This window comes from Malurus melanocephalus, unplaced genomic scaffold, assembly GCF_030028575.1.
Source record: "Malurus melanocephalus ecotype Western Australia unplaced genomic scaffold, MMel_1.1 scaffold_182, whole genome shotgun sequence".
NCBI classification, from domain to species: domain Eukaryota; kingdom Metazoa; phylum Chordata; class Aves; order Passeriformes; family Maluridae; genus Malurus; species Malurus melanocephalus.
The window spans coordinates 1,013,132-1,027,266 of NW_026623414.1; the positions used below are offsets into that span (position 1 = coordinate 1,013,132).

The 14,135-nt window shown below is 46.6% G+C and overlaps 1 protein-coding gene across 4 annotated transcripts in view; it reads right to left on the minus strand.

The window, feature by feature from the left end:
* ANO1 (anoctamin 1) overlaps positions 1–14,135 on the minus strand; it is a 72,868-nt gene that overhangs the window by 58,292 nt on the left and 441 nt on the right. For 2 of the 4 annotated variants that reach the window (XM_057373005.1, XM_057373004.1), the window contains exon 1: positions 13,867–14,072. The exons of 1 other annotated variant lie outside the window; for it this stretch is intronic. In XM_057373005.1, coding sequence (XP_057228988.1) covers positions 13,867–13,924 — 58 coding nt within the window. In that variant the 5' untranslated portion in view covers positions 13,925–14,072. Of the gene's footprint in view, positions 1–13,866; positions 14,074–14,135 lie in introns of those variants that run through there. One more of the 4 variants, XM_057373007.1, reaches the window with a different exon arrangement.

Here is a 14,135-nt window from a genome sequence, read left to right on the forward strand (position 1 = left end):
AATGAAAAAGGGAAAATATTTTTAAAAACCCCCAAAAAACCCCAAACAAGGGGACAAAAACCCCACCAAAAAGCCACAAAAAAAAAAAAAGAACAAGAAGAGACACAAAATTAAACAATCTACCTTAAAATAAACTCTGTGGTATCTGTCTCTTGTCAAAAAGTTATTAGGGAATAAAAGTGACAGACTGTCTACTAAGATACATCCCATGACCAAGTGACACACCTAAAACTTGTCAAAGACTTCCCTCTGTTGATGTGTCTGCTTATCCTTAGTGCCCACACGTGCTACATGACTGTGCATTCCTGCAGGGTGGAAGCTCTTGATTTATTTCGTGCMGGGAAAGAAAACATTTTTCCCCACCTGATTTTACCCTTCTGATGTGACAGGTCTCTCTCAGCTCCTCACATAAACCAGAGAARTCCTCGACTAAAACCAGACTCCATGTAATCATTTTCCCTGAAAAATAAAGTCAATGAAACTGGCAAATGTGAACAAAACTGGAACCGGTCTATCAAAGAACTGTAAACAGATTTTCCTCCAATGCACATTCCTCACRCTGAGGAATTACTACTGGTCCGTATTAAAACCAGACAAACGCTGTGGTGCTGTGCTGAAGGAGGGGATGGAACAACTCATGTGGACAAGTGACAGAAATGGATAAATGAGACGCTTCCTCAGCCCAGACAGCAATTAGCTTTTGGGAACTCGGGGTCTGGCGTGCAGCCTTCGCTCAGTGTTGGACACAGGGGCCACTGCAGAACATATCCCATCAGACCTGAAACACCAGGCTTGGCCAGCTACTCTGAAAACTGGGCTCCAACCCCAGTCTGATGTGGCTGTGCATTGGGTGGGTGCCCATGAAGTTTTAATTTTTGTTAGAATGGCAGGAGGGTGGTGCAAGGACGGCAGGAGAGACGTTCTGTCACGGGGGCAATGGGGGAAGGGATTCCTCTGCTGTGTCACCAAAAGCATTCAGAGAGCTTTAAAATGTGTTTGCAGATGAATATCAGTACTTTTTTCCYGAGAAGAAACTTTAAATTAAAATTAAACTGAGCAAATAAAGCAAGCTGCAGCTATTGAAATAGAAAGTGTATGGATCACGGGAAGGAGRAAAAAAACAAGAGAAATGCTTCGCACTGGAAAGTGCACCCAGGAGGGTGAGTACACAAGAATTTGAGTCTGAACAAGAGCAAATTGTGTTTCAGAAACCAATCTACACCACATCAGCTGATGGAGAGAGAGATCTTACCTGTTAATGCTGATAAAGCAAGCTTCACCCCAAAAATTCATTTTATTTCTTAATTATCTCTCGTTGGGGAACAACTGAAACTCTCTTTTCCACACTGTGAATATCTGCYTTTATTTCMATTTCTCAATACAAYCTGAGTGATGTGAAGGTAACCCAAYGAYAGCAAAGTTTTTATTACCCAATATTGTGAGGAATCCATGATTCTCTGCCTCCCTACACCATTCCTTGGAGCATCCCAACACCAACACAGCATCGCTTCATGGGATTCTATCACCAGKGATAGTGATAGAAACCAGAAAACAACCAGAAAAGTGCCTTCAGATATGMAGAAAAATCTCTGGCCTTCCCAAGAGAAGTGCAGGGGGAAGTTCAAAGCTGAACCCCAAGGAAACCCCGGTCACAGAGGGTTTTGCCTTTTAATATGGTTTAGATTAAAATTCTATCTGTCTCCACAACTTTGATGAAATTCTGTGTTAACCRAAAGCAATCAASTAAAACAAAGAACTTKACACACGTACACGTCTCCAATGTACAAACAACTGGCTGTTTCCATAGAAAAATCAGAGGACAAACTGAAATAAGTCTAAAAAAAAAAGAATTCCTGGTTTTGTAATGAAGGCCACATGGTCGGGTCAAGTGAGCACAGAACTGGAGAGGCAAAACTGATCGGTTTCACTCAAACACCACTACTGATTTAATCTCTTGCTTCATGCAGTTCTTCTTCATCCCAGGGCATGTTCCTTTGGGAACTGCAGGGCTCACCTCCTACACAGCAGAGCATTGGCAGAATTAATTATTGAGCATTTAATCAAATCAAGTGGCAAATGAACATACTCTGAGTACGAGTTCGTGGAAAACACAAAGCAAACCCAACACCATCGACCGAATTTTTGTGGTTGGTTGCAAATCTCTTGTCTGTATTCACTGGGACCATTTTGGTCTGGGCTGCACACAAACTCACTTTGTACACCAGAGTCAACCACAGCTCAACAAAGCAGGAAATTCAYAGAATTGCCACTTGCAATTTAGATACTGCAAACACCTCTTGCAAGGTTTTAACACCATCAGACTGCAGATTCTGCCCTGATTTGGGAAAAAACTGATATTCTGGGCCCCATCTTACAAAACCACAAACTCAAACTCAGCCTTGCCTCTGCTGGGCATCACCAGCAGCAAAAAGTCACCGATGGATAATRCTGGCACTGTAAGTTCTGCAAGGAATAGCACTGGCAAAGGCTTTGGCCGTGAGCTGAAAACCCATTTAGTTAAGAATATTTTATTGTGGAAAAGGACATGGAAACAGAAAATAAGTTGAAATGATAAAGRGACCTGAATAGAAACCCTGTGGTTATAAATGGAACAGCCGCTGTGAGCAGACAGTTCTGTACATCCACATCTGCTCCAGTTCAAAGCAGTTCATGTGAACCAGGGGGAAGGAACTATTTTTTCCTTCAGTGCTGCAAACCTATCTGCAGCCTGGCCAGGGCACAGAGGAGGAAGAGGGAGAAGCCACCATCACTGGCTCAAATCAAGCTTCAACGAGATGGAGAGGCCACCAGCATCCCTTCTTGCCTTTCCCCCCTGTATTAAAACACGCTTGGAAGAGAGCAGCAACATTTGCAAAGACTTGTGGCAATTAAAGCTGTTTGTTTTTGCTCAAACCAAGTTGAACAAAAGCTCTGTTTTCGTTCCTCTGCTCAMAGATAGTTTCTGTTTCACAACTGTCCCTTCTGGGGCCACTTTGATGATAACGTGGGAAAAGCAGGCAGAACAGTCAAACAGGGAAATAAATATGTAAAAATAACGGGGCTGCTTCAGGACCCATTCAGGTTCCAGAGGAGCTCAGATTTCCTGCCTGTGGAGAGCTGAAACATTTTCTCTGCCCAGTTTGGTCTTTGTTTTTATAGTATCTTCTTTTCTCCTTCTTTCGAATCTAACAAATTAATTTTTAAAAAAAGGTAACAAAGAAAGCAGTGCAAGAAAAATGTGGTGCAAAGAAACAGAAAGAGCACTCAGAAGAGGGGTGAAAGCTAGAATTAGCTCCCTGTTTTGGTCTGACAGCAATACCATACTCCAGAGGAARGACACTCCCCTGTAATATTCTGGTTATGAAAAATATTTATTTTTATAATTACATTATTAAATGACAACACACATCCAATGTGTGGGATTTAAAAGCTTTTAAAAGGGATTTTTAAAGGGATTTTTTTTTTAGCATCAGGTTGTTCACATTGAGGTTGAAATACGTTTATGGGGTCCCTGGGATTATTTGCCACAGAAAAAAACATGAAACTTCCCGCAAACAGCTCTGCTCCTGGTGGAAAATGTGCTCAAGTCAGTCAATACCGAGTAATTGCTGGACTAAAATCAATCTCAGGTTCCCAGGAACTGCTTCGATTGGGTTTTGCTGTAAAGATTTAGTGCTGTGRCTGCATCAGACATTGGCTTCCAAAGTGGATGGGAAAGTCTCCACTGGAGCAGAGCTGGGGAGAGCTCTGAAAGGCAGAGATCCTCCACTTGAGCTGAACAAAGCTTAAACCCCTTACACTGATGAATGAATGAAGGCTCAGGGCTGTGCTGGGGGAGGGTGGGAAGCTGCTGAGGTTTCCCTGAGCAGGGATTTGTCAGGACACAGGGATGGCAGGGTCTCCTGCTCAGCTGTCCCCAAAACCAGGACACATCAGTGCTTCTCTGGATGAGGGCCAGGAGGCACCAGGACTTGCAGGACAGAGCCCCCAGGAGCTATCTTGAGACAGCAAAAAGACAAAAAGGAAAACTTCCATTAATTTATATGATCAAGACCACAAAGGTCTTGCTTTGGAAAGGTTAAGCTGGTTCTTTTAACTGAGAGCTTCTTAGCAAGATGCTACAAGCAGGAGGTTTAAAAATTCTAATAATTCATCTGCATTTTAGAAACAATTAGCTTTCAAAGGCCTAGATTTGATTTCTATGCCTCTGATGTGTAACAAAAATCTAAACCAAAACCARTTTCTGCTCTTCCTCTGGTAATTAGTAGATGGTCTCTGATTTTTATTATCTAGCTATTCATTTACATTGTTAGATGGGATTAAATGGTTCAGATTAATCAAAAATACTTTATCACAACACACCAAAGACAAGTCATTGTGAGGTGCAAGAACGGTACCAGTGAGCACAATTCCTCTTGCAGCCAATGACTTGTCATTATTCTCAGTGTGTTTGAGAGAGCAGGTCCATTCTCAAAAGTAAACGAGTAGCAGCAAATTTAAAAAATAAGCTATTTAATTTTTACAGTGTGATGACCCTCATCAGTCCCTACAGAGTAAGCAGCACAGTGAATAAGCAAAGCCTGACAGCTCAAACTCCAATGCTGAACTGAGGAGAACCTGCACTGATTTTACCCTGTGCAGTCCAGGGCAGACACACAACACTCTGCTTCTGCCTCACCCACACAATCCACAGGCTCTTACCCTGGACAGGGCTTCTCTTCTCTCAACTGAATCCATTTCAAGTTCATTAAAATGGCAATTCTTGTTTTCTCTCACCTGTCAAACTGTCAATTCAACATGTTCATTCTTGCCATATGCCAGAAATTCTGCCACTTGAATGCCATTCAAGTGGAGTGGTGGGCTCTCACCATGTCTCCCTAAAACTGGTGAAGTCCCCCAGAATCTGTGGGTAAAAGAATGCCTTCTAAAGCATGTACCAAAGAGCTGGGACATGATTTTGGTGTTCAGCCTCTCAGCCTGGGAGTTAAAGGAAGATCACCTGTGTATCCTTGAGCACAATGGTTCAAGAACAAGATCTGTTCCTGTTCCAAGAGCCCAAACACCGTGTAACATCCCAGGGCACGTGAAATCAAGTATTTCTCCAAAATGACTGCATTTGAAATCTGCAGCACAGGAACAGCTGTCTCTGTTAGCTGCAGTGTGTCCTGGCACCGCACCTTGAGCTGCTCTCTCATGCCTTTAGCTGGCCTCAGCTTTCTGGCAAATGGATTATTGACAGCAATAAAGATGCAAAGATGAAAYAACATTTCAGATCTATGTCCCTGGTGATGTCAGTGCTAAACCCTGGAAGACAAATGGGGAGACAAACACAACCCTACAAACACAACCCTACTCGTACATGCTGGTACCCAAATCCCCAGAAATCTTAAGATAAAAGTTAATGATTACTCAATTCACACCCTCTGCACAATTAGCTGATTTAAAAAATGGAATATGTGGATACTCACTCCTCATTATCYTGTTTGCCACAAAGAGAGGTACTCCCAAGATACATCCTGGCAAAGAAAATGATGCTCAGCATGTTTTAGYTTAGATTACTTGCCATTTTTAAGGAGTGAACAAAATTACAGCATCTTCTGCTACYGTTGGACAGAGGCAGCCATAAATTTCAGCTGACCATCACCCAAAGGAGACCTCTACCTGAAATTCCTGACACCAGGAATTTATTTTCAGATCTGTTTGGTTCAAATTTGTGGTTGGTTTGGGGCAGCAGCCTGATGAACTGACTGTATGCCCTAGGAGATGAAATTTGTGAACAAGTGCTGCTTGAGCTGATTAAAAGAAAGTACATATTGCCTTGGATGTTGGTTTGATGAACCTTAGTGATTGTGGGAGAGGAACAATTAACTCCAATCTCRCTTTTATTATTTTAGGGGTAAACAACCCTTAAGAATTCCACTTCTAAATGATTTTTTTTAACTCTTTGCACTGAGCTGCAAGGTCTCAGCAGGYTGGAGGCAGATGCAGAAAGCAGCTCTCATCTCTGTGCTGCCCATGCCATTGGTGAGAGGCACAAGCCCTGAGCCAGCCCTTTCCCTCACTGACCCCAGAGCTGCAACTCCCACACCTGGCKAAAATCCTGGAAAAAGCCTGGCTCCACATCCTTATTTTGTGACTCAGGCTCCTTTCTGTTTATACTCGTGTGAGCTGAAGAATGATGATGACTAGTAGCTATATAGATAAATAAAGTATATTAAGTCACAGGAAGTAAAAAGGGAAAACCATTAATTTATTTTTAGAAACCTGCTCTTGCCATTCATCAGAAGAACATTCAGAAGTTTGCTGTGAGATACGAGCATCTGGATGGGGTTTGCTGACCACATACCAGCACTCAGACTGCACACAGAGAAGCATTTGCCTTCTTTGGAGCAGCCCCAGCCTCTGTGCCAGGAACACAGGACACGGACAATAACAGAGGAGTTTCCACTGGTGGGAGAGGCTGCTTTCACCACCCAGGCTGCAGCTGCTTGGTCTCACCCTTCCAGTGCCCCTACAGCCCATTCCTGCCTCCAGATGTGCCATGGCACCAGCAGGTACAGCCCAAACTCCTGTCCACACCCCGTCCATCAGCAGTGCCCACACCAGGTTAAACAAAAGGGAAAATGTCCCAAGGTCCACAGAGCCTTTGATGCCTTAACTGGTTTGCCTAAAACAGAGGCTGGACAAAATTCAGAGAATCCAAAGCAGTTCTGTTCATTGAGGGCCTTCAGGTCCATTCAGAGCAGTCCCACACCCACAACGGACAATGGCTCACGGGTTTTTCACCCTTTCTCACTTTTGTCCATTTGCACGTCGGGGCTGAATCCTCCAATTGCAGCTGCAGCCACTGATGTCATTGACTCCAAGTTGGCTCCCCCCAATTCTCAGTTGTTTCCATCTCTTGGGGCCTGGCCCAGGGAGGTGTCCTTGAGTTTGGGGCTGCAGAGGAATTGTTTTGTGTAAAAATGGGAGAGCAGGAGCTCAGCACTGTCTGTGGAGTCTGGAGTTCTCCACTAAAGAATCACAGGGTTACAGAGACATGGAAATAGAGRAGCTGAAACCCTAAGGCATCGCCTTCTCTGTACGGTCAGACCAAGGTCCTGCTTCTCAGCTGGGGTGACCCCAAGGTATGGGCTGGACAGAGAATGGACTGAGAGCAGCCCTGAGGAGGAAGACTCAGGGGTGCTGGCTGATGAGAAGCTCAACATGAGCTGTCGAGGTGTGCTGGCAGCCCAAAGAGCCAGATGTGTCCTGGGGYGCCAGGAAAACACTGTGGGCAACAGGGTGAGGAGGTGATGCTGCCCCTCTGCTCTGGAGCACTGCACCCAGCTCAGGGCCCCCAGCATGGAAAGGATGGGGAGCTGCAGGAGCAAATCCAGAGGAGGCCACGGAGATGCTGCAAGAGCTGGAGCTATCTGTGGATCTGAAAGAGGCTGCTGAGCATGGAGAAGGCTCTGGGGAGACCTTAGAGCCCCTTCTTGTGCCTAAAGGGGCTTCAGGAGAGCTGGAGAGGGAYTTTGGACACTSRAGTGTCAGGATGAGGGGGGATGGCTTCAAACAGGGACAGCAGGTTCAGATGAGATACTGGGAAGGAATCCTTCCCTGGGAGGGTGGRGAGGCCCTGGCAYAGGGTGCCCAGAGAAACTGTGACTCCCCATCCCTGGCAGTGTCCAAGGCCAGGSTGGACAGGGYTTGGAGCAGCCTGGGACAATTYAAGRTGTCCCTGCCYAKGGCAAGGGGYTGGGATGAGTTTTAAGGTCCCACCCAACCCAGACCATTTTAGGGTTCTACACCAATGCTCATCAAAACCAAAGAGGAGATTGAACACGGAGCTGGGTGCTCAACTCCCAAACACACAGCAGTGAACCCAGCACAACCACACTGCCCTTGCTTCTCCTCCTCGTGCTGGTTTGCCAAGATCCCCCAGCGGAAAACCTTTCCAGGACAAGTGCCCCGCACCGCACTCGGGATGAATTTAACGGAATTCRCAGAAAAGCTTCCATCCGCTGCAGCCCACAGAAGATGTTTTCTTYGGGGCTGTCATACCACAAGCATAAAGTCATGCCATACTTTGAATCTTTGCCTGCCAAACTCGGGGAAGGCTCTCAAGGCACACTCATGGACACGTCCTGTGGAGCGTGGGCAGCCGAGATGCCRGCGTACCAATGGTCAGGCACAAACACACAGGAGGTTTTTCTTGCACTGTTAATGCTGCTCTGGACAAGTCCCTGYCACCATCTTCACTTCAAAGTAGTAAAAAAACTAAAACTTTGCTTAGCCCTGAAACTTCCACCTTGGCTCTTGTTCCACTTCTTAAGAAAAATTACGGAACTCCTAAAATATCATGTTGAAAAGCAGACTTCTAAAATAACAAAACTTCTACAATATCACGTTGAAAAGTAAATTTCTAAAATACATTCAGAGTTTATTACTTCACCTCCATGATGTCACCAAAGTCGCTATCTGCTCACTTTTCCTATTCAATTTTTACCAATGTGTCCCAAATCTGCTCTGAAAATGTAATTTAGCTGCTAGACTTTTYCCCTTTTTCACYAACTGAATGCTGTGAAATGTACTTCTCTCTCCCTGGACACATTTTTTTTCCTTGTAAACCTTACTTATCAACATGCGGATCCCTATTGCGCATTGTGAGCTTGTTCTGCAAGCAGGATATCAGCTGACGTCAATGAAGATGTACAAGGGGCACTGAATATTTTGCAATGTGTTTAGAAAACAGAGATTTTTCCTCATTTTAGTATGTACTCATCAGGATACAAACAGAGGGAGAGGTAAACCAGCAGGACTGGGAGCCAGAATACATAACTCTTGTTATGTATCACTGATGTCATGGTAGAAGTTCAATAATTTATAGGATATGAAAAGAGCAGTTAATGCCTGCAAACCACTCAGGCTTTTCATTACAGATTTCAGGTTTTTAAACTCCCTCGGAGCACTTCCAGTTGTGTGGAAAAAGTCATAGGTGTTTGTGTCAGTTTAAGAAAAGAGAAGCTTCTGCCTTTCAGAGCTGCAGTCCGAAAGGCCATCTCAGTAATTGTATACATTATTAATATACCACCGATAGGAATAAGAATGTGCATCCAGATCCTTGCACAGATAGAGGGCTGCCAAGAATAAATCAGATATGCAGATAAGGTGAGCAGGCAAAGATATTAAAGAGGAACGGCACCGGATCTGGTGTTAGTGCTATCTTTCCATCGGTTCCAATCTGGAAATAGTTTCCATAATGGCTGGAAGGACAGACTGCCAGMAGAGGGTTCAAAAATGTGAACTGTGGGAGTCTGAAGAAGACAGCAAACACTGGCATGTGGGCCAGCCACAGAGGAGAGGCAGGGACGAGGCACTGGAAGCAGCAAAGGAAGCTGGAACACGGAGCGCACAGAGCAGCACAAAGGCACGGAACAAAGGCGAGGCGAGGACGCAGCGGGGACGCAGGTCAGTGCTGCACAGAAAGGCTAAAGTGTGCACTGAGGTGAGGGGCAGGGAGGAGAGCTGGCCCTCCCACCACGATGGAGTACTACTTTCAGAAATAGAGGGACRAGGGATACAAATCAAAGCCTAAACCAAATAAAACAAGAGTCTGTGCTCCCGGAGGGCATGCAGGCTCGCCTAGGACTCAACTGCGGTGACTAATGCAGCCCAGCACGAGGAGCTGTGCTTCCTGTGCATCCCCAGCTCCTGAGCCAGGCAGACTTTGTGGTTGTGTTAAAAGGCCCACATTTACCATCAATCACCCACAGGAACAATGGTCACACCGCTGTCTCCGTGCTCTCCAAAGCAGCACAACGAAGCGCCGGTGCCATCGCTCAGATGTAACAGCTGGCACRAGATGACTTAGCACCACTGAAAATAACCCCGGGACAGGGCCCCAGCAAAGCTGCCAAGCCCGGAAAATTTGTCGTTTGTAAAACCCCCTCGCCTTGGGATTTGTGCCTGTGACAGAACAGCAAGTCTTGTCCTAATCTCCAGTTGGGCTGCAAACATGAGCGAGGTCGGGAAGGTGAAGAAGCCCACGGCAGCCTAACACCTTCTGGAGCTCTGAAATCATACAGAGCTGCTTCATCCCACTCTTGCTAACTTGGCTTGTGTAATAAAACATCAGCCTGTGAGCAGAAGGGCTTTCTCAGAATCCCTGAAAACACTCACAAGAAATAAGGASAGTGGCAACTTCATCCCTGGACCTCAGCAGATCATTGGTGCCCTCACACAGTGACCCAATAATTCGATTTGCAAATATTTCAAATTCCCCATCATTTTGCCGGAGGACACCGCCAAGGACTTAGGCCAGGCTTTCCTCTGGAGCCTGCTGGATGCTGTTGGTTTTCCCAGATCTCATCCCTGTGCTGACTGCCCTTTGTGGCAAACGGCAATGCAGCAGAGTGATCAGCCTTCCCAGGGCACAGGGCAAGGGTTGGCAAGTGCCTGCACAATAGGGAGCAGGATGCTGAGCTCTGAGTGGGGTCCCTTCCCCCAGGAGTACAAACCTTGCTGCACAGTGTGAGATCAGCACCTGTTTAGCACCGTGACCTCAGCAGGAACAGCTCCTTCCTGCTGGAGAGGTTTCTGCTCAGGAGTGTGTCCCAGGGATCTTGCTCAGCACCCAGCAGTGCAAAGTGCCAAACGTGCCCCTGTTGGTGCCAAGTGGCCTCAGTAAAACGGGAGGTGGGACCAAATGTGGCATTCATCAGCCTTTCACACAATAAAGTCCTCGTGTTTTTCATGCCTGATATAGCCCCTTCCTTTCTTCCTCTTCCCCAAAGTGATCCTAATTAAAAGTGAGCCTTATTTTCCAACCACAGTACATCCCCAAGGATTTCCTTTTCTCCAAACTGCCAGAACCCAAAGGGTGCAATTCGAGTAAAAAGGGACATTTTTCCCTCCCCGATGCCAACAAATACTGCCACTTCCCAGGGTCACTCTGCTGCCTGCCTTCTGGTTTGGCATGCTGCTTTCCCCCATATTTCATGTCACACCCGTGTGACCTCAGCACGTGGTCCCAGAGCTCCACACCCTGTCCCCAGCACATCCACCACTCCCCACTCCACAGTGCCCCGTTTCCTACCACACTGATGCCCTGTCAGAGCTCCCAGTGCCTGCCAAGCTGCCCTGCTTGCTGCCAGCCTCGGGCAGGACAAGGAATGCTTTCCATGGCACATGCCTGCAGCCCAGGACAAAGCCAGAGCTGCTGCCCCRGTCGTGTGCATGCTCACCCCAGAAATTAATAAGTTATTACAGCAAATTAAAGTATTACGTTAATGATGTGCATGACTGCAAGTTACAGAGCTGGAAAAGAAGTCCTAATTAAATCAATACAGTTATTAGTCCCTTGTCATCTCTGATTAATTATTAGCTTAATATGCTCCATCATTTTCACTGCTAATGGAAAGAGCTGCAGTGCTACCGGGGAAAGCTGGGCAGCACACACCAAAATCCTAAGGACAGGGGATGGAACTCCCAGCTCTGRACTGAACAAGGCCGTCCAGAAAAGAGGGGAAGAAACATTTCATTTTTTTGGGGTGCTGGTCTGAGAACATTCCAGTTTGTTTTTGAAGGGGGCAGATGTTCGCTCAGGGAGTTTTTGACTGCTGAAAGGTTAAGGGGTAAAGAACTTAACTCCTGAGGCTTTGCTTAGTCCCGGGCACTTGTCTCTGTGCCTCTAAGCTTTTCCCTGCAGTGGCACGATATCACCAGGGTCCTTTCAGAAGCCAACGGGCCACTCCCTTGCCCCAGAGCCCACCCCAGTTCTGACGCTCAGCCCATCCTCCCCAGACGCTCTCATTCTGCCGGGCACAAAGAAGCAGTGGGCACACAAAGCTGGCAGGCATCAGCTGCAGTGCCCGGCTCCTCAGGGCACAGATGTAGATCAGGACACCTGTCCTTTCATGCCACCGACAGGGCCAAAAATAATGTGCTGAGGTCACTTTTTTTCCTTGGAAGTGCTAAGTGAAACAGTGCTTTGGATGGAGGCAACAGATARTGTTTACCCGGAGCTCGGGGGAGCACGGGTTCCCTTTTGCTTTCCTGTCTTCCATCATCCTCTCACTGCCCTTAACTTTCTCCTAACTCCTTGCAACCAGCAAGTTTCCTTCGCCGTCTGCAGGAGGATTTTTCTGAGTACAAAACCTTCAAGGATGGGTCTCCACAGGTCTCTCCAGCAATAAAAGCAGGAGTTAYGAAACAATTCCTACCACAAATGCTGTTATGTCATTAGACAGGGGTTTTGTCTTCTAAACAGCTTTTACAAACAAGCTCTTTTGGATAGGTTATCAACAGAAATACAAACACACACTGCCAAGAGCWAAACTGCTCCTTGAACTCATCAATGAAGCTGTTCATGCTGCTAAAGGGTGATTCAGTAAATTAAATAAAGTCACTGTAAAAGACTGTGCTTCTCAAAGATAAAAAGCCACTCAAACGATTTCTCAGGACTCTCACCACCCTCTCGCTGCGATTACCTCGTGATAAATTGCCACCTGCCCCATGAGTAATGGCAGTTCCCAGTGCCATTTAATCATTTAGTCCTCTCACTGATATCTCTCTTAATGTACTGCCACAACACTTCAGCTTCCCATGCTCTACTTGCCTTCCACTGCAGTTTGGAAAAGTTYGAGCTCCTGATTCCCAGGAAGAAGTTGAGGTGAGACAACCGGTGCCACGCAGAAACCCTGTCCCCTGCTCCTTAGATATGCAGCTCACCTGCTTTGTGTCAGACATTCAAGAAAAAGTTCCAATTCTGAGCGCTCTGACCAGCCTAGGTTTGATGAGTAAAYAGCACTGCTTCTAGAAATGGGCTGAACTCCAGTGAAATATTTGGCCATTTAATGAGTAGACTCCAGGATAACAGTTTTCGTGGGAATCCAGAAAGAGGGAGTAAAGAAAAGGGCTCCCCACGCTATTCTTAGCTGCAAACAGCTAGATTTGGAATTTTGATTGTAAAGCATGGAATTTATAAATGGTGCCATGCTAAATTTACTTCATTTGTATACAATTCAGCTGGATAATCAGAAGAGTTCCAGTATGTTCCTGGTTAGCATCTCGGTTCTGGTTTTATTGTCTCCAAACTGGTAGAAAAAAATGAGTGCAGAAAACAGTACTTGCAGAATTAGTGTCCCAGTGTGTGTGCATGGAGGTTTCCCGTACACAGATTTTATATAAATGCACATGTGGGTGCACATGCATGCACCCAGACACTGAGTTGTGATTTATTTCCAGAGGGAAGCCAAGGAAATTCCCACCCCCTACCATTTAAACGATCTGCTCTTTGGCTCCAAACATTCTGCAACTTTTCAGCCAAGGAATGTATTTTCCYCTTCCAGTATATATAATTTATTTGCTGCACACATTAGTTAATGATACCAAGATACATGATTTAGTCAGTTCTGTAAAAACATTACTGACAATCTCAGACAGATCCATTTCATTTAGTAATGGGTTTTTTTTAGCTCCTCTTCCGCAGCACAGGGTGAATTATCAGCAATCATCAACTCAGGGATTTGTCACATATACTTCATACTCCAGCAATTTTTCATAATTAGATTGGCTTCCTGGGGTTAGACGAGCTTTTAATTATTATATTAATATAGGTTAAAAGGACTTTACACTGTTTTATGCTTCGGGGTGTTGGTGGGGGGGTGGGTCGGCGGAAAGCGGGAGATGGGAGGCGAGCTATTTCATTTCACCGGTACTCTCCGGCGATTATTTCTGGATTTTTAAAAATAGTCGATGAAACGCTAATAATAAATCCCTTATCGGGGCACCCGGGGCGGCCGCCCGGCGAGCCCGTCCCCGGCAGGGCAGGAGCGCTCCCCATCCCGCATCTTCCCCAGCGCGGCGGCGGCCGAGACTTACGCGGTCCCCAGGGCGCGGCGGCCGGCAGCCTGCGCAGGTGGATCTCATCCTTCTCCATCGCCCGTCCGAGCCCCGCAGCCCGCCTGCCCCTTGGTACCAAAGTGAACTCGCCAGGATCCCTCCTCCCGCCGCTCCTCCTCCTCCGTGTCCCCCCCTCGGGCCGGGGCGGGCGCGCTGCTCCCGGAGCGGTTCCGCGCAGCGCTCCGCCGCCCCCGGGCACACTTTAAATACGGGCGCCGGGCGGTGACCGGCCCGGCCCGCCGGAGCGC